Consider the following 23064-nt stretch of genomic DNA (forward strand, 5'->3'; position numbering starts at 1 on the left):
TTTGATCTTATGCAGAGAAATTTCGAAAGATTGGGTGTATCTTAACAATCTCAGCTTGACACGCGGTAAGTTGTGATTTCTCACAATTAAATTATGTTCTAGTTTCGGGAGCATACTTCCCCTATCTGATGCGAATAATTTGGGGATTTTGCACAAGAATTAGCAGGTTCTTTAAAGTTTGTTATAGCTCTGTTTTGCTTTGCTACAATCGCGTAGCTTTGCAGGTGATTTAAAATTGTTGAGAGAGAAAACCTTGCCCTCCGTTTACTTGTATTTAGTAACACTGCAGGATGTTTCTGGTTAAGTAAATCTCTTGCCTTCGTTTTAAATTTGCAGCTTCATAGCCTTGCAGTTAGTGCAATTTACGTTTCCCTAATTAACAATATCTTACTTATTTTTTGGGTACAATTTCAATGCTTCGCTTACGAGAAGTAGCATTCAGTACTGCGAAGATCGCTTCTATATTCGGCCCCAGTAGAGGTATTTTCCTTTCCTCTGACTGGCCGCTGTTATTTCTTTTATTTTGGTTTCACAACACTCAACAAAAATCGCGTTGTGTCGTGTTTCTCTTGGTTAAGCATCGGTAGTTAGCCAGAGAATTGGTTTTGAGTGAAGCGCGTCTTGAGAAAGGACCGTTTCTTCGGTTTTACTCATGTACCTTCCTGTGCCTTAGGCTTTAGAACGCCAGCTCCCCCCCCCCCCTCCCCACCTCAGTACACATGAGAAAGTGAGACCAATTGGATCTAATGTCATGAACTTCAGCCACAGTTTATTTTAACTGCATGACGAAAAAATTGACCTTTTTTCCCCACAGACTCCTGTCTTGTCGAAATCCTCAAACTAAGGTCGGGAAATTGACGCAAGCATTTACGATTCTCTCGCTAAATCACACGAAATCTGACAACATAGACCAAGAAATTTGAGGATATAAAGTACGTCGAGGTAAAACTAAACTATTGAAATACAATAAAATGTTATCGAGTAATAGGGATACTTTTCGAGCTTATGTTACGCCCAAACGACGTTGCAAGCCCATAACTGAGTTACAAACTTCGTTCAATTAAGTCGCATATATATTGATGTAATCTATCAACGACAAATAAGCGCACATAACTTCACTCCTGTAACCTTGACAACAAAACATACCTTAAACATAATTAACCAGCAAAGTTATACTCAGTACCAGATTCTCCTATGTCGTGAAAACTCTTTTGAAATTAGCAAAGGTAAACATATGAAAGGGGTTTTTTTAGCCTATTACTTTTACGCGAACACAATCATACCCATGACAACTTGCACGCATTGATTCGTATCCAGATCTCTTCGAACCTATCTAGCACAGTTTTAAACTGAGGGAAAAGACGGTCAAGACTTTTTTTCGCGTGACATACTGGAGCAGGTTAATAATCGTAACGTGACACGAAAATGTACATCAGATGCTCGAAGCGTGACACCAGTTCGCCCTTCTCAGCATCAATAACATCTCCATAGAATTCCATGATGAACCTCCTACGGCCCTCAATAGCCTCTTTGTTTCGGATGGAAGCAGATACCCCATTGCTTTCATCCTGCGTCTGAATTTCGAAAAACCCCAGTTCATTCCCGCGATTAAAATAGAACTTCACCATTGGTCGAACTTTGTAGCCTGTAAAAAATTTAGTTATCGAAACGTTAACAAAGACACTGCTAACATATTCCTGAAAAAATACACAGTCAAAGACTTCATGTAGCTACTGATGTCGTACAATTTTTACGCCTCCCATAGGAAGCAGTAATCACAAAAAAAAATTACAATCGTTATTTCTGCATTGAGGCCTAGCTGACTAAAAGGTACGCCTGTTGATTAAAACTCTGAACTCAATCAATCTCTCTAATCGTTCCAAATACAATTCTAAGGAAACCTACTTTATTTTCTCAAATAAGCTAGGCAGGAATGAAGGGTGAGTAGTTCCAAATTGAAGAAATTTTTAAGGTTATTGTCAACAGAATAAGGTGCTTTTAAGAAAAATCGTTCCACGCGCGCGCCTCTTTAAGAGAAACCGTAAAAACTACCTATCACTGTAAAGCTTTTGAAGTATAGATTCTGAAAATAACAAAAGTTTTTGCAGTTTTTTTTTCGGTAGGCACGCACAAGCTTTTAAACCCAAAACTGACGGTGTTTGCTTAACTGAGCAACCATGTGATAAGCGTCACCTGGACTGCTAGGACCAGATACTGCCAGATAAAGATAGACTGAGATGGACCAAGATAGATGGAAACTGTTTGAACTCGATCTTTATCAAAAGAAAAATGTCAGACATCTGTCAATTTCGTGGTCTAGGGAACAATCCGACTTTTCAGTGAAAAATACCGGAAAAGTTTGCTGGGAAACTAGTGTCTAGGCCTAGCTCCACGTTTTCCTTAGGGCCATGAGTCCTTACCATAAGTAAAAATGCGATAGTTGAAGATTGTTGACGAAGTTTCGTTGTTACGCATCCGGAAAGTCCATAGGCTCTTCTTCTGAACCTTTTGATTAAAGCAGGCTTGGTCACCACTTTTGCAGCTTTTTCTGTCACATCGCCTGAAAACAGAAAACACGAGCATCAGACGATCGAGATTGGCTTTACGAATGGAAAAGGTTCAAAACTTAGAAAGATTGGCTGAAAACTGTAAAACGATTTTTTGAAGTGTATGATCTCGACCAGTCAACAATAATTAACAGAGCGTGAAAAGAAATCTCTTTTGGTACTTACGTGTCAGAGACTTGAACGTAATCTGAAGAACAGGATAATTTTGGTATACACTGGTAATAGCCGTAAGTATTGAAACAAAATTCATCGTCTTTACACTTGTCTTTCCCAGCTTGACATTCATCATTATCTTAAAAAAAAGTAGAAAATGGCAATTCGACTTTATTCTGTAGATGCAATTTTTTGTAAAGTTCGTGCGATCGGCGTTGAAAGTCACCTTGGGGTTAGCAAAGGGATCGGTCATTATAAACTACCTGTGGAGGGGGGAGGGGGGAGGGGGGGTTGGGGAGGGTTCGAGGATTTCGGTTGTGTCATTTTAAAATTTACTTGATATCCCCCCCCCATACATCTCTTTAATATTTTTATGAACCATCCCAACTGGCATTTAATTAACATTCAGTTATTTTATTTGCTACCCTCCTTCTCTACCCCCCCCCCCTTGCCCTCACGACGATGAAAAATGACTGGTCTCTAAATTAGCTCTGGAGGTATTCGACTCGTTTTGAAATGAAGAAATGTAGAATGGTTTCCGTGTTTACATAGCTTGATGTAAACACGGAAACCATTTTACATTTCTTTTATAAAATAACTAATGAAAGAGGAACGAAAACCGTGTTTACATACGCTCATGTAAAATGGTTTTATGGCCAATCAGAGCGCGCGAACTATTTAAATTATTTTATAATTTATGCTTATTCATTAAAAAAAATCTAGCCAGTAGTCTCTCTTTTTGCTCGCCTCACCTGTGCAGTAATAGCGGGACTGGTTACTATAACCACTTGGACAGATACAGTAATATGCTCCTCTGGTGTTCACACATCTGTAGGGACAAGTGACGCTGTTGCATTCGTTTCTGTCTGGTAAACCATCAAAAGTGAAACAAATGCCATTACAAATGGTTCATTCAGTAATTTATTCAAGACTTCTGATTAGATTCGCAAAAATTGTATGTGAGCCAATAAGAATTGGCTCAGGCTTATCAAAGGCAGTTATTGTCAAATGATAGAAGCCCAAAAAAATTCACCCCACTGTACTCTGCGGAATGTCGAGTGATTGTGATCGAAGTTAGTTATAGCGTGAGTTTTGAGCGTCACGATGTTTCGCGCGATTTTATAAAAAAATTTCCATTCATTTTCAAACAATACCTCTACATGTCAGTCCATCGGCAAGCAGCTCGTATCCTCGTTTGCACCGGCAAACAAAAGAACCAAATGTATTTCTACAAGTAGCTCTACCGGAACATGGAGAATTTAGACACTCATTCACATCTATTGGAAGAGAACGAGAACAAACGTGTTTAGGGTTTGCAGTGAATAGCTTCTACTCTGAATCTCACCTTATTATGGTCATTGCACTTAACTTTACCTATGCATGATCGTTTATCGGCCGCCAGTCTAAAACCTCTTCTACAGCGACATACATATGATCCTGGTGTATTATCACAGATTTGACTGCAACCAGACCTCCTCTCAGTGCATTCATCGATATCTGGTGGGAGAGGAGAAGTGAAAGAACCAATCACGACTGTATTTTTCCACTTATTCCCATAATTTACCATCATCTGTCAAAACTTACCGCGTGTGTCGCCTAGTTAAACGGCTTGATCATACGCAAAAAATTATTTACCAATACAAACCAACAAACAAACAAAGAAAACACAAATGTATAATTCACAAGAAACAACTGATGCAAGACACAGTCAGTAAATGCTGAAGGCGGCGCGTGTCTCTCTCACCAATAGGGAGTTTAGGAAATGACGACGGCGACGCCGTGGACAACGTCGGTTATAAAATGAACTCATATTTTACCTACGGATCTCGCCATCCCCTAAAGTCTTTTAGTTTGTTTCTTACTGTCAGAACTATGTCGAAACTGAATATGGAACACCGCGTTAAATTAGATATATAAATTTAAAGAATTAGATGTCGTCGTTCACGTACCCTAGACAACTCAAACTTCACTGCAAAGAACGCAAAGAAATTTACAAAGATTTATAACGCACGTGCACAGCCATTGTTCTGATCATTAAACCTTTTGTTTAGTGACTTTCCTGTTGCTATCACCGTCGTGGATTTTTAAACTCCTTATTCACAGAGCATAGATAAGCTAAAAAAAATACATCCTGGGTTACTTTGACACTCGATTGCAAATCGCTCTATCAGCTTTTCAATTAGCAGCTTAGCAGTCGCGTAACAAACGAAGCTGGCTGATTCCAGCTAATAAATGTCACTCGAAAACCTGAGATTCGGTAGTAAATGTGTGCGCTTTATTTTCTGTAAGCAGTGCACATGGGAGTACAGGTAGTTGAACGTTTATCATTTCTTTGCAGCAGCATGAGATAGAGTAACCAGCAGGAAAGCAAATGTCCACTAAATGTGCAAGGTAATGACTACGGATGAAACTCAAACTAAAAAGTTGGTGGTTTGGCCGATGTCAAGGGTAAAAAGCGTGATTATGAACAATATGCTTAACTCGGGAATAACTGGAGTGGGTCTACTGTGCACGTACCTTCACATCTATTGGTTATGCTGTTCAGTCGATATCCATTGCGACACGAGCAGTAATGGCCACCAGCGTAATTAACACATCTTTGTCCTGGCAGACATACAGGCGGTGACTCACTGCATTCATCTATGTCTGAAATTTTGAAAACACCAGATGCGGAACAATCTAACTTTCGGACGTTTAAACCCTTTCCATCACCGGAAGTGACAACTATGTAACTTCTCCATACACTATTAGTGCATTTCAAGTAGAAAGATGATGAGGAGAGGGGCAATCATGATTCTGGGAACACTGTTTGATTGAACTGCCAGTTCTTACAGCAAAAATCATAAAAAAGTATGACAGACATGAAGATATCAAGATCTTGTATAGGATAAGCCCCACTATACTCCGTTTTCGTTGAGTTTCAATATTTTTTAGAAACGTTTTTCATCAGTGGCTCAAGTATCGTGAAATTTACAAGTTGATGAAAACATTTGGAATTTAAGAAATCAAATACGCTGTTAATGCCTTTCGATGTAATCCAAAATGGAGGATTACTTTTCATCTTTAAAGGGATCTTTTGATATCCAAAGCGCGTTTCCCGTTGAACCTTTCCTATTCAGTTACATTAAGGCAAGTAAAACGCGATAAAATAGAACATATTTATTTTGCCATAAGTCTTTTATTTGCAAATATCTAAAATTTAGTAATATGTGACCAAATAGATGGCATTTATTTTAACAGTATCACCCTTTACCTCTACATCGATAATTGCGATCGTCGATCACCAGACATTTGTATCCCCGAGGACAGTTAACCGACGAACAAGAATTTCTACCTGTAAGACAAAATAGTGATGCAAAGAAGCAAAATGCATTTTCAAAATCTACTTTTAAAAAAAAAAAAAACTGGTTACAGCATGCCCTAGATCATGGATGGAAAATTTGTATCCTCTTAAAAGGCTGAAAAAGGTTTTGTTCCAAGGTTCGATAAAAAAAGACCGGGAGAAAGGTAAATTACATCAGAAAATTTTGTCTTCAGGAGTCAACCTGACTCATTCAAATGAGGATATCTGAGCGCGTGAGTCAGACAAGCTGTCGTGTCATTCATTTAGCTTCGTCATATGTACAAATATTATCAGCGTAGTAAAGAACAAACGCAGCCAATGCTGACGCGGTGAAAATCTCTAAAAAACCAGTGGGTTGAAAAACAAGGAACTGACTTCTGACTCCTTCCTGCCGTCTAAACGCGCGCACCTCTCGCGTGATTTGCTCGTTGATATGTAAAAAGACAACAGGAGGCAAGTCAGTAGCAGTCACAAACCAACCCCCATCATGAAACAGAATTAAAACTTACGCTCGCATCTTCTTGTCTGAGAATTTCTCTGAAATCGATCTCGGCATTTGCATCGGTAACCTCCATAGTAATTCTCACAAATTTCCTGATCTCCCGGACACCTCCTTGGCAAGGTAGCGCACTCGTCAATATCTGAAAAAACGAGAGTGAGAGAGAACTTTTAAGAATTCGCCGATACAATACTCAACGTTAGACGGTCATGCTTTTTCCTTCGGCCACCGTCAGATTAGATCTTACTTAGCAACCTAGCCGCTTGACTGAGACGTAACAAAGTCTCATTTTTCTATTTTTCCATCACTTAGCGTTATGTCATGGTAATAAGGCGCAGAACTAATGATGCAAATGTTTCCTTACCCGTACAACTATACGACCTCCCAGATGGCTGACATTTCAACCCTTTGCCACAGTCGACACCTCTGCAGGAATCTGGAATTGAAAAACATTTAACTTTTAAAAACTTCCGAAATCTGCAGCAACTGGAGGAATTCTGATTATTGACTGAGCTGCTGTAAAATCGTTGAGCGTGAGCACGGGAAAAAGGAAGACAAAGGGGAAAGGGAGTGGCTTGTGGCTTTGATCATGCGCAAATAACATATTTTCCTCCCACTGGGTAAGAGAAATACTCAAACTACAAATAAAAACAGGCCAGGAATCTACCCCACGTTTATATATTGTAGAGCGCTGGAGTTTCACTAGATGTCAAAATGACTGAAGTTTTTTTTAGTCTTTGGCTAAACACCATATGTGAGAAAACTTTTGCATCTCTATTTATCACTAATCAGCGCACTTCTCACGCGTGAAACTCACGCGTGAAACGCCAAAGCAAAACTCGCGCGTAAAACCATGTGCAGTAAAGAGGGAGTGATGAGTAACCTTCACAGCAGACTTTAAAGTGGCTACGTTCGTACTGCTCCGTCAATGTTTGTAAACTTTCAGTTCTCAACTCACATTTGCTTTTCAAGTAATTCCCACTTAAAGAAAAGGGAGTGCTAAATGCGAAACACAATGGAAAGTATTATCAACAAGAAATTGATTTAACCATACCTCGACACTCGTATGAGCCTATATAGTTCATACATACTTCGCCTGCTTTGCATTTGGGAGGCGACAGTGAACATTCATCGATATCTAAAAAATAAAGCCATTATAGGTCATTTTCCAGGGTAAAATACCTCTGACTGATTTCCATTCAGCTAATTGTGCAGTGACGTGAAATTCTAAATGCAAATAGGAGAGTTTCGCCGAGCAATGGAAGGTGGAAATGGGGATGAATAGCGACGTTTGTGTTCGCAGTGAATGTTGCTCTAAACTGCAGAGGAGTAGCGTTTTCAAAAGACGATGGGCTCAAAGCAAAAATGGCTAAATTTCAATTTTTCTCTACACTACCATTATTCAGCAAACAGATGACCAAAATTTAAAAAGATCATTGTAAGCCAGTCGGTGGAATCTTGATACAACGCTGAACTCTCCTGACTAATCAACAAGGAAAGGACTGAAATCGTCTGACCCTTTTCGCGACCTTACCTTCACAAGGCTGCCTTGGGGCATTAGGATTACAAACAAAACCACTCCCGCACTGGACTCTTTCACACAAAGAAAGCTCCTTGGCTGAAAGACAAAAACGGAATACAGACTCACACTTGTTGCGTTGGAAAATGACTGATGATCATAGTGAAGTTAATTATGGTATTTCCCCCCCTTCACAAAGCAATACACAAATAGAAATGGAAGAATGCAATAGCAGGTTAACATCGCGGTGAATGAATCTCCCTCGAAAAAGGGTTTGAATTTGCCTTTTCCGATTTTCTATGGAGAGGAGAGAGGAAGGGGGAGGGGGGTGGGGTTGATTTTGGTTATTAATCTCATAAGTTATGCCATTTGACTTATTGTATGATCCAGGACACCTGTTAATTTTGACTTTCTCTGAGCCATAAAAACTAATGGATGATCATCACTTAATCTTCACATTCTGTGAGTGGAATTCCTTATCATTCAAATGAACAGAATTTAAAGACAGAAAGGAACTTTAAGTACATATCAAGGTGATTTCCCGATCCCAGGACGCTACCGTCCTTTAGGTCTGGCCGATCTGAAGGGACTGGTTCTTGCCCGGCAATAAAAACAGGAGGTGAAAAAGTCCGTTCCTTGCAGGTAGGGCTGTGTGAGTTGAGCCCTCCCACATGTCCGTATGCCAGAAAGATTTAAATCACCTTGGATCTTCATCTGTGGAGCGTTACAGTCAGTTCGGTCAGAACCAGGTCTTTTATTTCATTTCTTCTTGTTGCAATATTTTATTTCACAGAGAGCTCAATTGTAACATAAGGAAAGCGGCCTTGGATTCAGGCATTTTCAGACTGTGAGGTTATCAGTGCATTGTATCAATTTGTAATAGGACTGAGGTTAATCAAGAATAAAGATAACTCTGTCGAAATTGTTCATCCTTGCCGTACATAGGAAGTGAGTCTGCAGGATGCCTGATATATTGCAACAAAGCTGAAAATACGTGCTTATATCGTGAGTAAACTAGGCCTAGAAACTTTTTTATTTTTGCTCTGTTTAAACATTTTACAACGCTTTTGTGAACCGAACATCGCGGCGTAAGTTCGGCGTAACTTGAAAGCAAAGCGTTAATGTTATTTCTACATGGCTTACATTGAAATCTTTGTCACGAGGTCAAATTGATATCCTTCGTCCTGTGCACGCGTGTCAAAACAATTTACAGTCATTTCTTGAGTCAATTTTTTGCTCACAGATCCCTAAAAAAACCATGATTCTTTTTCTGCGCTAAATTTGGATCCAAGTTGTTATGAGGGATTTTGAAATGGCGTAACGGTTTTTAGAGGACTCATTTCAATTTCAGTGTAACGCCTGTTTAGTGAACGTCGCAAAGGTTTGGTATTTGAGTTACAGGTACCAATGAATTTCTCTCTCATTCTGTTAGACTTATGTACAAAAGGACCCACAATTGGCTGAATAAAAAAAAAATATTGCTTTAAGTCCGCCAGCTTTCCCTATAAAGCCAATGTTTATTTTCGCAAACTGAATGAATCTTTGAGTGGCTATGAAAATCGGAGACTTGTTTCAATACATAATTTAACAGAGACCGAACGTTGTTCGATCTTAATTCGTGTTGGTCAAAAGAAAATTTTTTTAGTGGGTCAGATAAAGTTGGACACGTTTCAATGCAAAGAGGTTGAACCTGACGAGAGGGGTACTGAACACAGATATCTCAGACTTCAAGCAGGATATTTGCCCACAAGGATGAAAAAAAAAATAAGGATTGAGGCTGTAGATAAATTAATGATTACATTTATTCACTGAGACACTGAGAGGAAAGCAGTTATAATACAAATAAGCTTTTTACAGGGTGATAAGCTCGTAAGTGGAAAGTTCTTTCTCGATATTCTTCTATTTTGGAATCAGAAATTGATCAAGATAAAGTGCAGTAGGTAATATTTGATTTCTTGGCAAACATTAACAAAAAACTCTGCCAAATAACGTAAAACTTTCCATTTCTGTTTGCGGTGTTTTTTTAAGTCATTGTTCTAATTTTGGTACCCGTGTAAATCAGCTTGTGGCGAAGGATAGTTTCGCTTTTATTCATCTTAAAAAGCCTTTTATTCTCTTCATAATGAACGAGCAATTAATAAGTCGCTCTTGTCTAAATTACAAGTAAAGGCTAAAAAATTTCTCCGCCCTAAAGCTCTCAAATATTAATTCTAGAGTAAGGGGAAAATGCTTGATTAAATACCAGATATAATTTCATCCGGGAAGAAAGGTATACAAAAACTGAAATATCGAGAAATTGTTTGCCAAATTTCAATCCCGGGTGTTGGGCAAATTAGCAGTGGCTAATTACAAGTTTTTTGCTGCAATTGAAACTGTTTTCCGTAGAAATAAAAGAGAAGCCATTAGCGATATAAAACAAAACTTGATAGTAATTACCTTTAAGAATTTGCATGCAAACTACGGACAGCTGGCCAATTAGTGTCTATTCTCTTATCCTGAGAGATTAATCCTGCAAGTGCTGTTTTTTTTTTTTTCGATTTTAAAAACCGCATCTAAGACGTCCTTTTAAAAGTCTCGTTAAGCCATGTGGATATCCTGATTTTTTTCGTTTTTACCATCATATTGATTAACCTCTGAAAGTAAGAAACAGGGCCGATTTTAATGACAGGAATATATGCTTGGTTAACCGTTCCATTTTTCAATTTGCTTATCGCGTTCGATAATTGCAATGGTTTTCTTTTCCCTACTCATGGATACCTGTTCTATTTGGTCTGCTCTGGCCAATAGAAAGAGTCGCGTCATTAGAGGTAATTACGAGCCGAAATAACAGTGTTTTTGTTAGGTCGCCGCCAGATATCATTAGCAATGAACACTGTTGATGACATACCGGAAGACAATGGTTTTACAAGAAATCGCTGGTTGAAAACTTCTTGTCGACATTAACTTCGCTGTATGCGCATTGAAAACCACTTTTTTTTCGAGAGAAGGGAAAGACAAATCTTGACACAGCCTGAAATCATGGGTATGTACTAAATTTATATCAAATATCTACCTGGTTTGTTCTGTACGTGATCCCACATGACAGAATGAATCGAGTAACAGGAATTAAATGTTTAAAACACGAGGTAATGTTAAGCTCGACGGCGCAAATAACTGGCGTCTCAAAGTAGACGAAGAGGAACATACCACAAAATCATTTACCGTGCATGGCATGAAAAAAAACGAATAAAGACAAATCTTCAATCGCATAAAAAACCACACTCACTCATACTAAACATACAAATTTTTAGCTGTTTGACGTTGATGTAACCTGAGTGATTATTTTGGTAAAATTCTGTTCACTTCATCTCTACCTAGCCACGGAGAACAAGAGCCTTGTAAAAACAGAGCAAAACGCTCATCTCTGCAGCGGCTGCAAAATGCCAATTACAGATCGCTACTTGTTGGAAGCTTTGGGACTTTATTGGCACGAAGGTTGTTTAAAATGCAACTGCTGTGAGTGCAAACTTGGTGATATTGGATCGACGCTTTACAATAAAGCGAACCTCATTCTTTGCAAGAGAGACTATTTAAGGTCAGTAAAGATGATTCCATTTCAGAGTTCAAAATTAACTAGTAACCAAGTGCAGCGTCGTTTTATAATGAATTTAATTGGTAGCAATGTTTTGGTCTCGCTCGCAACCACCAACGAAGTTAATCAAAACACTGTTACTTGAATACTAGTTCAAATAAAAATTAGTGTTGCACGCTGAAACACTGAGGTTAGTTTTTATACAGTTTTTGCGTTGGCAAACCGTGGCTAAACGGTTTATATCCTGAACCTGCTTTTTTACTGTTCTCGCCAATAGATGAACTTTCGAACTGCATTTTATTAGCCTCCCCTAAATATTTTTTCTCAGTCTAAATGGAGCCTAGGTTAACCAAAGCGATTGAGAAAATTCCGGAACACTTAACTTCTATGAATCGAGGACATTGATGACTCTGGTTCTTAATTGAATGACGTTGATTGCTCCTATTTAAAACAGATATCAAAGATGAGGTCGCTTCCACTCGCAGCCGGTTGGCTCACAGGGGTGTGGCAATGTAAAGGGCTTAGACCACGTTTTGAAACCATTGTTCAGACAAGAGTCAGCTCACCGATAGGACTTCTTAAATTTAATATGGATCTAGAGATATGTCCTTTACCATATTAGGGAAAAGAGTGATTATTGAACAATAACTGTCTCAGCTGGTACCGAACCGTTTTTAGAGAAGAAAAGAAGTCTACTTAAATTCTGACATCAGAATTCATACCAGCATATGAAATGTTAGTGTTTAAGTGAAATTTTTGAGACAAAGAGCGATGACTGAGGACGATAGCCGAATGGGCTACAATTTGTAACTGAAACAGAAAGGTTCTTATATTAATATAGTTCTCTTTTGAGAAGAACAGCAAAACAAAACAAAACAAACAAAAAAAACACGTCACTTCATTCGGAGAAACTGTGGTCGCATAACCGAGCGCGAAGCCACAGTTTTCAAACCTTGTGTTTCAAGTCGTTCTTCGCTGGTTCAACATTTCCTCGTTTTTTTCCCTTAATACCCGCTGAGTATAAAATGTAAGGTCGCCTTGCAAAAAAACTCAGTTTAGCACAGCCTTAAACTAACTCAATATTGTGACAGGAATTCTCAACTACATAACATGTTTTCATCACCCCTAACATGAAATTGAAACATACTGTGTCTAGTGGGTCAAATAACAACGTAGAGGATACTCTTTCGGCCCTGATTAACAATTATAGTTACCGCTATTGTTCTGCCTACAGGTTGTTTGGTGTCCCCGGTGTGTGCGCTGCATGTAACAAGCCAATAGCAGCCTTCGAATTTGTAATGAGGGCCGCGAAAAACGCATATCACATCGAGTGCTTCTCCTGTCAGATTTGCAGACAGAGGTTCAGAGTTGGAGAAAACTTCCATTTTTACAACAACAAAGTCCTTTGCTGGGATCATTACCGAATGGAGAAAGAGGAAGAAAGTATTGCAGAAAATACAGCATAAGAAACAAGAGTTGGGCAAGGGAGTTTTCCTTGCTTTAAGCAGTTACAGCACAGTTTTTCGAACGATTTTGTTATATGAAGAAAATTCAGTGTACATAGAAGAAGACTAAAAAATAATCCTTGTAAATAAACACCTAAGAGGTGAGAATATACCAAAAAAGATGATAAACAATGATTGCGAAGATCGGGGAAGATTGAAAATAATTAACTTCAAACATTTAAGCTAATTATTTCGAAATTGAAAAAATATGATGTAGCGTCTTTAATCTTAAAATTAAAAGACAATGATAAAAATAGTTTCAATGCCTCGATAGGCGTTCTCGTGCTGGCTTAAACCAGAAAGTTTTTATTAGTCCATAAAGAAAAAGTGTTAAACCACAAAAAATGTATTTGCAGGTTTGAGCTGATGAGGACAATGTCGCGAAAATGAGCTCAAAATTACGCGCTAAAAACCCGCTTCGGTGTTTGTATAGATATTTCAGAAAGACAAATGGAAATAATTTCGAATAGGGTAATAACGAAAAGTGATGATAACACGATAATCAAAGAAAGAGTATTTATCCAGATTAGAGACAATGCTGGAAAACTTTTAAAGGAAACTTAATAAATTCATGTCATGAAAATTGGATCATTAGTACAGAATGTCTTTTTGGGGGACTGGCTCTTTTAATCCTGTTTTCCTACGGCGCTAAATTTTGTTTCTTCTCACCGACGCATGATATGGCGTTTAAAAAAAGGTTAAAAACACAGAAAGGAGCGTTCCTTCCAAGTAGTTTCAATGGCGCTTTCCAATTCTCAAATAAGCTGCAGATGCCTCGTTGACTGGCAGGACATATCTAATGGTAATTGATATGAGTGGAGTGCTATTTGTATAGGTAATCACATGATTTCGAGTGCAATTTGGAATAAATAAGCACGAGTAAATTTTTTTAAAGACTAACAAAATTGCACGAGCCCGTAGGGCGAGTGCAATTTGTGGTCTTTGAAAAAATTAACAAGTGCTTGTTTATTCCAAATTGCACGAGAAAAATCATGTGATTACGTGTTAATAATATACATTGAAAAATACGAGATGGCTTATCATAATTAAATATAAGCAAAGCGCGCGCATCAAGTGCAAAAAAATAATTTATTCAAACCGTGCGTTCGGTTAAAACAACCGCGTAGGATCAAAATAATAATAGGCAATGATATCTTCACATCTTTAAGGTGCAAGAAAGTTCAAAGTCCGACTAAACAGTTCAAGGAATAGTTCAGTCTGTGACCGAAGCACTTTCGATGAAATGGAATCGTCGTTTCCGAGGTTTAACTTACTGTTCTTAATTTCGGCGTTGGATCGCTCGAGCAAAGTGTTAAGCTGGGTCGGCTCGTAAATTTCGATTTCCTTGGCAATTCCCTTCTCTAAATACCACTTTTCCCAAACTGACAACCAAAAAGCAATGCTTTTTATAGTGTTTTCTTTGTTTAAGCTGTTTTTCAGCTGCGGTGGCGAAAGAAAACCTACTTAGAACGCCGGCCATTGTTTCGCTCGCAAATTTTCAAATTTTCAAATGTTGTTGCGCCATCCAAGGCTCGCATTTGATTGGCTATCTGTGAGTTTCTTTGATTATTGACCAATCAGAATGTCTGATTTGTTTCTTTCTTTGCACTGAATTAACCCTCTTCTGCACCGAATTAACTCTCTTCTGCACTGAATTACCTGAAAACTGCATTTTTCTTAACCAATCAGAACTGAGTAATTTTTTCATGTATATTATTAGGTGTGAAATCATACGAGTGATTTCAAAATTGAACGAGTGCGCAGGGCGAGTTTGATTTGAAATCACAAGTGTGATTTCAGACCGAAAAATGCACGAAATGAAATTAAATTACCATTACATTGCATCTATTTAGGAATCACAAAACGCAGCCGCTCAAATAAAGGATTGTTTAAGTCTGATCAAATATTTGATGTTAATCCGGTGCTAAGCTGGTTTGTAAAAAGTTGCAAAAGTTGTCTTTCATTTTCATTTTTTTAAATTGGTTACTTCAAACAAGCCTTGAAATGTGATTGGTTGATGTGTTGTCAATAAAGGTTAGGGAAAGGATGCGATTGGGAGCAAAAAAATGTGCGATTCGTGAATAAATCGCACCGATGATAGCCAATCAGTTTGCAAAGATCACCAGTGATTTCGAAAAGGATGTAATTAATGTGAAAACATCCTGTATACAAAGATGGGCAACATCATATTATTATCTAGTAAGAGTGTTATGGTATATGAAACGCCTCTTAACTGATTGTTCAAAAGGGTCACCGTTTACTTACAATAATGATAACAGTTACAGCTTACGTTTGCATGTTCCGTTAGCAGTGAGTACTTGGTCTGATCTGCATACAACAGTGATCCTGGTACACTTGTAAGATCCGTCCGTGTTCTCGCACCTCGTACCCTGGGCACAGGAAGGTTTGCCGGATGAACATTCATCGATATCTAAAAGTATAAACATAAGTTATCGTCAGAAATAGAAATGTGCAAAGGAGAGTTAAAGTCCGCAGGCGAGAACTGATGCATGGCCGACGAAGCTTATCCCAGTCTTAACAGCGAGGATGAACAAACCAATAGCATGGGTTACCTTCTTCCCCTGGTAGGATGTTGCACCATGGAAGGTATCCAGACCTCCCCTTTAACTCTGCCCGTGAAAGGTCTGGGTACGAGACTTTATGGAAGGTTACCGCGCTCCGCTCCCCTAGTCATTTTGAATGGCTTCGTTCATTGTTTAATGGTACCCAGTTATAGTTTTGGGTGAAGTAAGGCACAACACAAGTAAAAGTGACGATTCTGTAATGATTAAATAATTTAAGGGAAGTAGGAGCTAAACGTGGGACTGAATGTCAACTTGAACATCTTACCCTCGCACTTGTTATTGAGAAACTGCCGCCCCTTTTCACACTGACATCGATAAGACCCTTGATTGTTGACACAGCTTGAGTACTGAGGGCATCGGGCCTCTCTTGTGCTGCACTCGTCCTTGTCTATGGATTTTAATAGAAACATGTAACATCTGATTGCTGTGAGTGAACTCGCTGATAAGTCTTCTTTAGTATATCACCATTTTCATTTTGGGCTAATCCGTGTCATTTACATAAATCGTAATAGTTTCATTGGGTCACACTTCATATGGTTTAATGTTTCGCGTAACATGGAGGCACTTTTTGAGGTAAAATTCAAATGAGGTTATGTTCAGACATGCCACATCATTAATTGTTTGTCACCTCATGTCATCGTGGTTATTTCATTTCTATTCGTGCGCGTCACTCCTTTCAGTTCGCGTTACATTGGGTCAGTTTTCATCACTGACCGATATGTTTTGAGGGAGTTCGTATCATCAAATACAAATCATAGTAATTAATGCTGATACCACGTTAAAATTCATCTACCCTGCGTTTTTCACTAAGCTTCTTCAAATTGAGTAAGCTTCCAGTGAACGCCCTATAGCCATGTTCAACAAAAGTACCTGGATTACTGAGCACATCCACCATATTTCAATTATAATTTCTTGATTTAAGACTACTGACCGATGCATGATGTCCCAGAAGCTTGGAAACCATTCCTGCAGGTACAAACGTAAGATCCATCATTGTTAACACAGGTCTGCTGTGCTCCACAGCGATGAAGTCCACGCACACATTCGTCTATATCTGTCCATCAAAGAATAATATACAGTTAAAAAACACTTCCATCTCAATTGAGCAGGTTTGATATCTCGTGAGTATTACGATTGGTGTATCACTTACAAAAACGCATGTGCAGGAAGTCGAAAATGATGTCTAAACTGCGCCACATCGAAACTTTTCACATGCACGCCTAAAAATTGTGGCAGAAGTTTGGACGAAGTTCTTAACATTACAGGTGCGAAAGGCAGAACGTACTTCGGTGTTTGCTTCTCAAGTTACTTAAGTAAACGATATTACCCAGTTAAAAAAGAGGCTCGACACGTTATTTTCCAACGATTAAACTGTTCTCTGCGGGATATCTGATATCTTTTAGTTGCGGAAGGGGGCAAACACGTTAAACATAGAAATTCTCCTAAGATATCTATAATATGAAGAAAAAAATTCGATGGGAATAAAGAAACAGTTCCTTTTTAACTAGAGGGTGTTATCTTGGAGAGAGTTGAAATACCGTTCTGGGGAGCTTCAGAGAACCTGTGTAAATAATTCAGCTACCAAGGAACCTGCTTCAGCAAGTTTCGTTTGACATAAAATTAGATAATAGACAAGATAGCAAGTAAACAAGACAGGGTGAGCTCGAAGTCCGTTATACTACTTTGAGAGTGTACGCTCTGCGAAGAGACAACTAGCTTCTATCGTTTCACAGAAGAAAAATAACACTCACCTACACAACTTCCATCCACTAGTTGTTCCCCCAGTTTACACGCTGCCTCCGTTGTTCCCTTCTCACAACGATAACTGCCAGGAGTGTTGATGCACCGTTCTAAAGGACTGCATGTATTACCACCTCTTAACTTACACTCGTTGATGTCTTTAAGAAAAGGAAAGTTGTTGGTATACTCAGTGAGTGGTTTGAACTTGGGGGTTCTTATCTTGCATCATTAAGATTTAATTTCTTTTCTCAAGACTACTCTAACTCAGAAGTTCAGATCACACGATCACTGGAAGTTATTTCTCTAACCAAAAGTCACGCACCCGACATGAGTCACGCACTAAACATGAGTCACGCAGTTTGACCAGTTTATCAGTCAACTTGGGGCGAAGTGGTCATGACAGGTAAACTGCCCAAATACGGCATGGGTACGAAAATACGAAAACAAGTTCTGAACAAGCTTTCGCCCCTCCTTTTGGAGCCTGTGTGTAGCTTGCAGCAGTTACAAAAGCCAGATTCACCTGCAGAATGGATACAGAATACACAAAGTCCAAATAAAAGTTCAATAAGACTGCGGCCTTGCCTTGACAAGATACTTTGTCAGGTTTCAGGAGGTATCCATCTCGACAGGTGCATTGTGCCCCTTGTGTGGGTGAATCTTGGCATTCCTGTTGACAGAAATTGTCGGAGCACTTCGGCTTTCTGGCGGTTGGAAGGACCGTAGGGAGAGATATCGTTCCTGAGGAGGGAACATTCACCTTTTCATCAGCCTTTAATATAAATAAACAGACACCATCGCCAATGCTTATCTTAACAGTGCGCAGGGCGCTTGGCGTCAGTATATGAATCTTGTATAAGGCCTAGCTCAACGAGTTCACCAAGTTATCTGTAACTTGACTCAGTTGGAAGAGGAAAAAGAGGCTATAGAAATTTTCTGGGCTTCGAATTCTAGGGCGTATCCCTAGTTCTTGCAATCGTCTCAAGTATTCTGATCCAGACTGTAGAAATGATAAAAAATGACAAAATTCTCGAGCTTGAAAGGACATCTGAAGCCGGGCTGCCGACTTTTGCCACTAGTGGACAGTACAAGCTCATGCGCGTGTAATTTTATAGTACACGTCACTTGCGCGCGCTGTTATCGAGATCAGTGGGTACACTTTCTCGTGGAAAAAAAATTCAAACGTCATGTTTCATTTATGAATAAGTTAATTCGGTTAGCATTTTATCTCTAAAAGTTTGTTATAGTTGACTTAATTGGTAACGGGACTGAATGTCGTCCAGTTCTCTCTATATTTATACTCGTGAATAACAAATCGAGTACCTGCTCAGTCATCGTTCGATTCTAATAATCGCGAAAGAGATGATTACAGGTCGAATTGGACCTTACTCTGTCCCAACATAATTATCTGCGGGTAGAACTGAGCATCAAATTTCAGCATCATTGCCTTTCGAAGTAGGTTAGAACAAATCAATAGATAAGGGGTTTCGTTCCTGTCTCAGTGGTCTTCCTAAATTGCAATTTCATCCAAACATTTTGGCAAATACATTGCCGTCCTTAAGTGCTCTTGTGATGATCGGGAAATTGACCTTACCTTTGCAACACTGTTTAAATGTTTTGATGCATTGAATGCTTGAGTTGGATAGCAGCATCGCCGGGAACCTTTCCGCTGAGCAAGTGGTATCGTTGTTCGCTTTGGCCATGACTCCCAGAGAACAGCAGTCGCAACACTCACGGAAATCATCTCCACCAACAAAAGGCATGAACCTGCCACAGGAATTCCCGAGTCTAAAAAAACATGAGATATATCACTAGACTTTGCTTTAAAAAAGCTTTTAAATACTTAAATTGTTAGTTCTTAATAAACTTCTAGGTAATGGTTTTTGCATATTGAAATAATTTGGTTACTCGTCTTCACGTATAATCCGTTTTTATCGTTATCCTTTGACTGCTTTGTATTCCTTTTAAAGTTAATGCGTCCCTTTCTGTCACTACTTACAACGCTTCAAAAATTCCGCTCTGGCAGCTTTTCTTCTGTATTTCTTTCATACAGCATACCCTTTCAGACAACCGACAAATCCAACGTTCAAACTTAGTATTAAATCGTCGCCTGTCCAAATCATCCGAATTACATGAAGAAGGGTCATAATTCTTTGAGGCCTTGCGGTGACCTTTAGTACAGCATCGACCGACCCAGTTCATGTAACTCTGACCTGTCAGAAAGGAAATGTGAAAAAGCTTATGTGTCAGTTGCACATAAAGAAATTGGTAACTCAAATTTCTTCCTTTACTATACATTTAACCATTTACACTTACCATTCCTCCCAGCAAAGCGTTAATAAATAGAACATACCTCGCGGCATTACAAAGAAGCCCTATCTCGAATTTGAATTTAGGAAGTTGGTTTGGTGAATAAAAGAACTCACAGACAGCCGTCGGAACCAAGACGATGTAATATTCTGTCCGAGAGAAGTCGATTTAATTTCAACATGGCTCTGTCAAGATCCCCATGCGAATAAAAACAGCGGTTGAACGTCGGGCATGCGCGAGGGGATCAGTTCCGGTGAAATTTCATAGGAAAATATAACAAACAACCGCTGTCTCGTAAAATGTGCGAAAGAAAATTGACGAGTTCATAAAAATCTGTTATTGGAAACAAAAGAAGGGAAAAGGAAAACTTGAGAGAATTTTCGAACACAAAGCCTATTCAAGCACTGGTATCCTGTCATTACAGAGACGTTTGACCGCTGTGTTATACGAAACTTTAGTATCCACGAAATACCGCTGATCATTACAGACGAGAGCGAACGAATAAAAAACTCAAATGTTGTACCATGCGTGACGGACACGAAGGGGAAGAGAGAGAACAGCCCTCCTTTGGTTGCCCTTGTGGTTTACTTAGTGAGACCTCTATTAAATTGAGTCCACTACGCATGGTTATCCATCCTTGTTTTGAACAAAAAAGAATATTTGAATCCTATTAGAAACATTTCTCAAATTGATTATCTTATTATTCATACAAAATTATTGATTACCGCCGGCCTGTGATGGATGTATATTGGATTAGTAACAAATGTGGAGAGGAAGGGAGTTGACGGAAAATAAACACAAAAAAATGTCTGAGGTAACTTTAGGGGTCAGCGGAAAAATCTTGACATAAATCTGCATTCCAACTGATGTTTGCGTGATTGAAATGATTGTCACACTCCTCACATCGACAAAATAATTTTACCAATGTGACAGACGTCTCCTATTGCAAGTACGAGGGTTTATTTGATTTGCTCAAAACTAATTGAAAAATAACGACAAATAAGAATACAAACAAACCGGAAAAACTTTGTAAATCGCATTAAATCGATTTTTTGATAACAGCCCCTACGACTTCCGCAACTTTATATTTTCCTAGCTTTAAAACAAACTAGACTCTGTTCTAGACCATCTGAGCGTTATTCTATGTACTCAAATATCAATAGTACAAAGTTTGAATTCGTTTTAAAGTTCCTTTTCCTTTTGATGTCGGGGAGCAATGTTTAACAAGTTCTAACTCTGCACTGAGTTTGATAAGATTGGTGGAAATGGAAAGATATATGTCGGATTAGGAATCTGAGCATTTAACCTCAAAAGTTAGGTGCTACCCTTTTAATATAATATTTCTTTTGCACTAAAAGTTTGAAGCTCTGGAATCAACATGTCGTCTGTGGTAGAAACATTCCCTTTGAAAAACAACGGAATGAACTGTTGACGCACAAATTGATCTTGGTACAGATAATTTCGCATCACGCACGAACTGCTGGCCTTTGGAACCTTTACAGAAACCTTTGGTTAATTAGGAGTGGCTGTCATTAGACGATAAGCACAGTGAAGATTGATGTAGCTGGGGAATCGCCAAAAAAACAAACAATCTTGTCGGTTGCCTTACAGGAAATAGGACTATTTATCACACTGGGCTTTTATCACACCCATGGCTTTTAATAGAGCAGAGCAGGACAAGACGTTGGAGATAATATGTTTGAGTGGGAGATAACTTGTTTGAGTGCAGATCGAATGAAGCTTTTGTCCTCATTATGAGGTACTAATAATCGAACTTACTTCACAGTTTGGACAACTGGAAGATGAAGGATTACATATGCCTTATATCAAACTGGTGTCATGGACATTTAACTGATGTATCAGATAAATTCCGTACGGTTTATATTTTGCACTGGTATTTGAACACATACAACATTTAAATCTACTGATTACGTCTAAGAGAAAGCGCGAATTTCTACCAAAGAAAGAGCGACTAGCATTCGTAAACATAAACATAACTCTTCGTCTATTAACCATCCATAATTGGTTTCTAGAACAGACGCAAATAACTCGATCACGTCCATTACTTGCTGTCAAATAAAACGCCTCTAAACTCACCTTGCACGATGTAAAACTGTGCCAGAGAAATACCCACAAGCAGTAAAATCTTTGACGAGAACGCCATACTCTAAATTCGCTCTCCACACAAGTCGTTAAAGACAGCTATGCCTGCCAAACTGCGATCGAGCAATTCAAGGCTCGAGGTAAATAACTACTGACCTGTGACTCTTTTCAGCCTAGTGGGCATCAAAATCATGACGTCATGAAATTGAACACGGCCGCTATTATGTTGTGTTAAAAAGCTTGAGGCTTTTTTCTGTCAAAATGATATATTAATGACAGAGGCTTCTTCCTCTCCCAAATTCCAAATATTTTTTTTAAATTCTAGGCCCTGATCTCCCGAGATATCATTATTGTGATCGCATTCAACAGAATGATCTTACCCCCGCCGAAATAGACCTCGTAAAGTGTAATATAAAAAATCCGTTTCTAGGTCAGAATCTTTCTTCTTAAAGATCGCAGATAACTGTTACTAATGGCGAGAACGTAGCTTACGTGTAGCCGTACCCTTCACCCCTCCCCCCCCCCATTCCCAAGGAGAAACGGAAGGGAAGGAACGTCCACGAAGCGTGTCCTATGAAGTAACTCTTTTGCAAGAAAATATATAATGACTTTAATTGGTTAACTCTATTTTATTTCGTGAATTCTGATTGCTAGAGTTGGTGGTTTTCTTTTATACTAATGATTACGCTGTTGACTAGAGTGCTTTCATGGTCAACTTTACGGACAATAGCGTCTTACGACGAGGTTTTAAGGCAAGTTTGCGCAACCTTTGGGATAGAGACATTTGAAGAAGAACGGTAGAAAGCCATAGATATGTTTTTCGAAGATAACGACGTCTCCGCCTTGTTACTAATTGGCTAATCTCCAATATATCAAGCCGCGCCAGAAACCGATCGCCTCTCTTCTCTGAACAGAAACTGTTCACAATATTTGTCGTACCGCCCGTTAAAGCGCTCTTGGAAGGCCAGGTAGACTTGGGCCAAGAGGACTGTCTGACTACAACTTTCGGTCTCTTTGCGAACGGTGCTGCGAAGCTAATAAATTTAGTTGTTTCTTGCAGCGATCCTTTCGACTGAGAAAGAAATCTCTTTTTCTTCAAACGTGCAGCGTAACTATCTCGTAAAGAAAGCTGTAAAATCCTGAGAATCTTCGACAAATGATCCAACTTTTTG

The 23064-nt window shown here is 38.9% G+C and overlaps 2 protein-coding genes across 3 annotated transcripts; one reads left to right on the forward strand and one right to left on the reverse strand.

Annotated features, from left to right (window-relative positions):
• Nucleotides 1-737: 737 nt before the first annotated feature.
• LOC131795948 (fibulin-1) lies at nucleotides 738-22055 on the reverse strand. The gene is made up of 20 exons (XM_059113589.2): nucleotides 21887-22055; nucleotides 19479-19692; nucleotides 19074-19267; nucleotides 18065-18220; nucleotides 17494-17640; nucleotides 16674-16796; nucleotides 16008-16130; nucleotides 15448-15588; nucleotides 8097-8180; nucleotides 7617-7700; nucleotides 6927-6998; nucleotides 6573-6704; nucleotides 5974-6054; nucleotides 5238-5366; nucleotides 4095-4217; nucleotides 3875-3997; nucleotides 3473-3586; nucleotides 2733-2859; nucleotides 2421-2560; nucleotides 738-1645 (listed from the first exon to the last, which is right to left on the reverse strand). The coding sequence occupies exons 1-20, from the start codon at nucleotides 21951-21953 to the stop codon at nucleotides 1401-1403; spliced, it is 2619 nt and encodes an 872-aa protein (XP_058969572.2). The 5' UTR covers nucleotides 21954-22055; the 3' UTR covers nucleotides 738-1400.
• LOC131795949 (LIM domain only protein 3-like) lies at nucleotides 9732-13896 on the forward strand. 2 transcript variants are annotated; one of them, XM_059113590.2, is made up of 4 exons: nucleotides 9732-10021; nucleotides 10924-11103; nucleotides 11439-11655; nucleotides 12887-13896. In XM_059113590.2, exons 2-4 carry the CDS (start codon nucleotides 11034-11036, stop codon nucleotides 13116-13118), a joined length of 519 nt encoding a protein of 172 aa, XP_058969573.2. In that variant the 5' UTR covers nucleotides 9732-10021; nucleotides 10924-11033; the 3' UTR covers nucleotides 13119-13896. The 2 variants fall into 2 exon arrangements, with proteins under 2 accessions (XP_058969573.2, XP_066017412.1); XM_066161315.1 differs by lacking the exon at nucleotides 9732-10021 and having other exon boundaries at nucleotides 10744-11103.
• Nucleotides 22056-23064: the final 1009 nt, after the last annotated feature.

The sequence above is a fragment of the Pocillopora verrucosa genome, chromosome 14 (genome assembly GCF_036669915.1).
Source record: "Pocillopora verrucosa isolate sample1 chromosome 14, ASM3666991v2, whole genome shotgun sequence".
In the NCBI taxonomy this organism is placed as follows: Eukaryota; Metazoa; Cnidaria; class Anthozoa; order Scleractinia; family Pocilloporidae; genus Pocillopora; species Pocillopora verrucosa.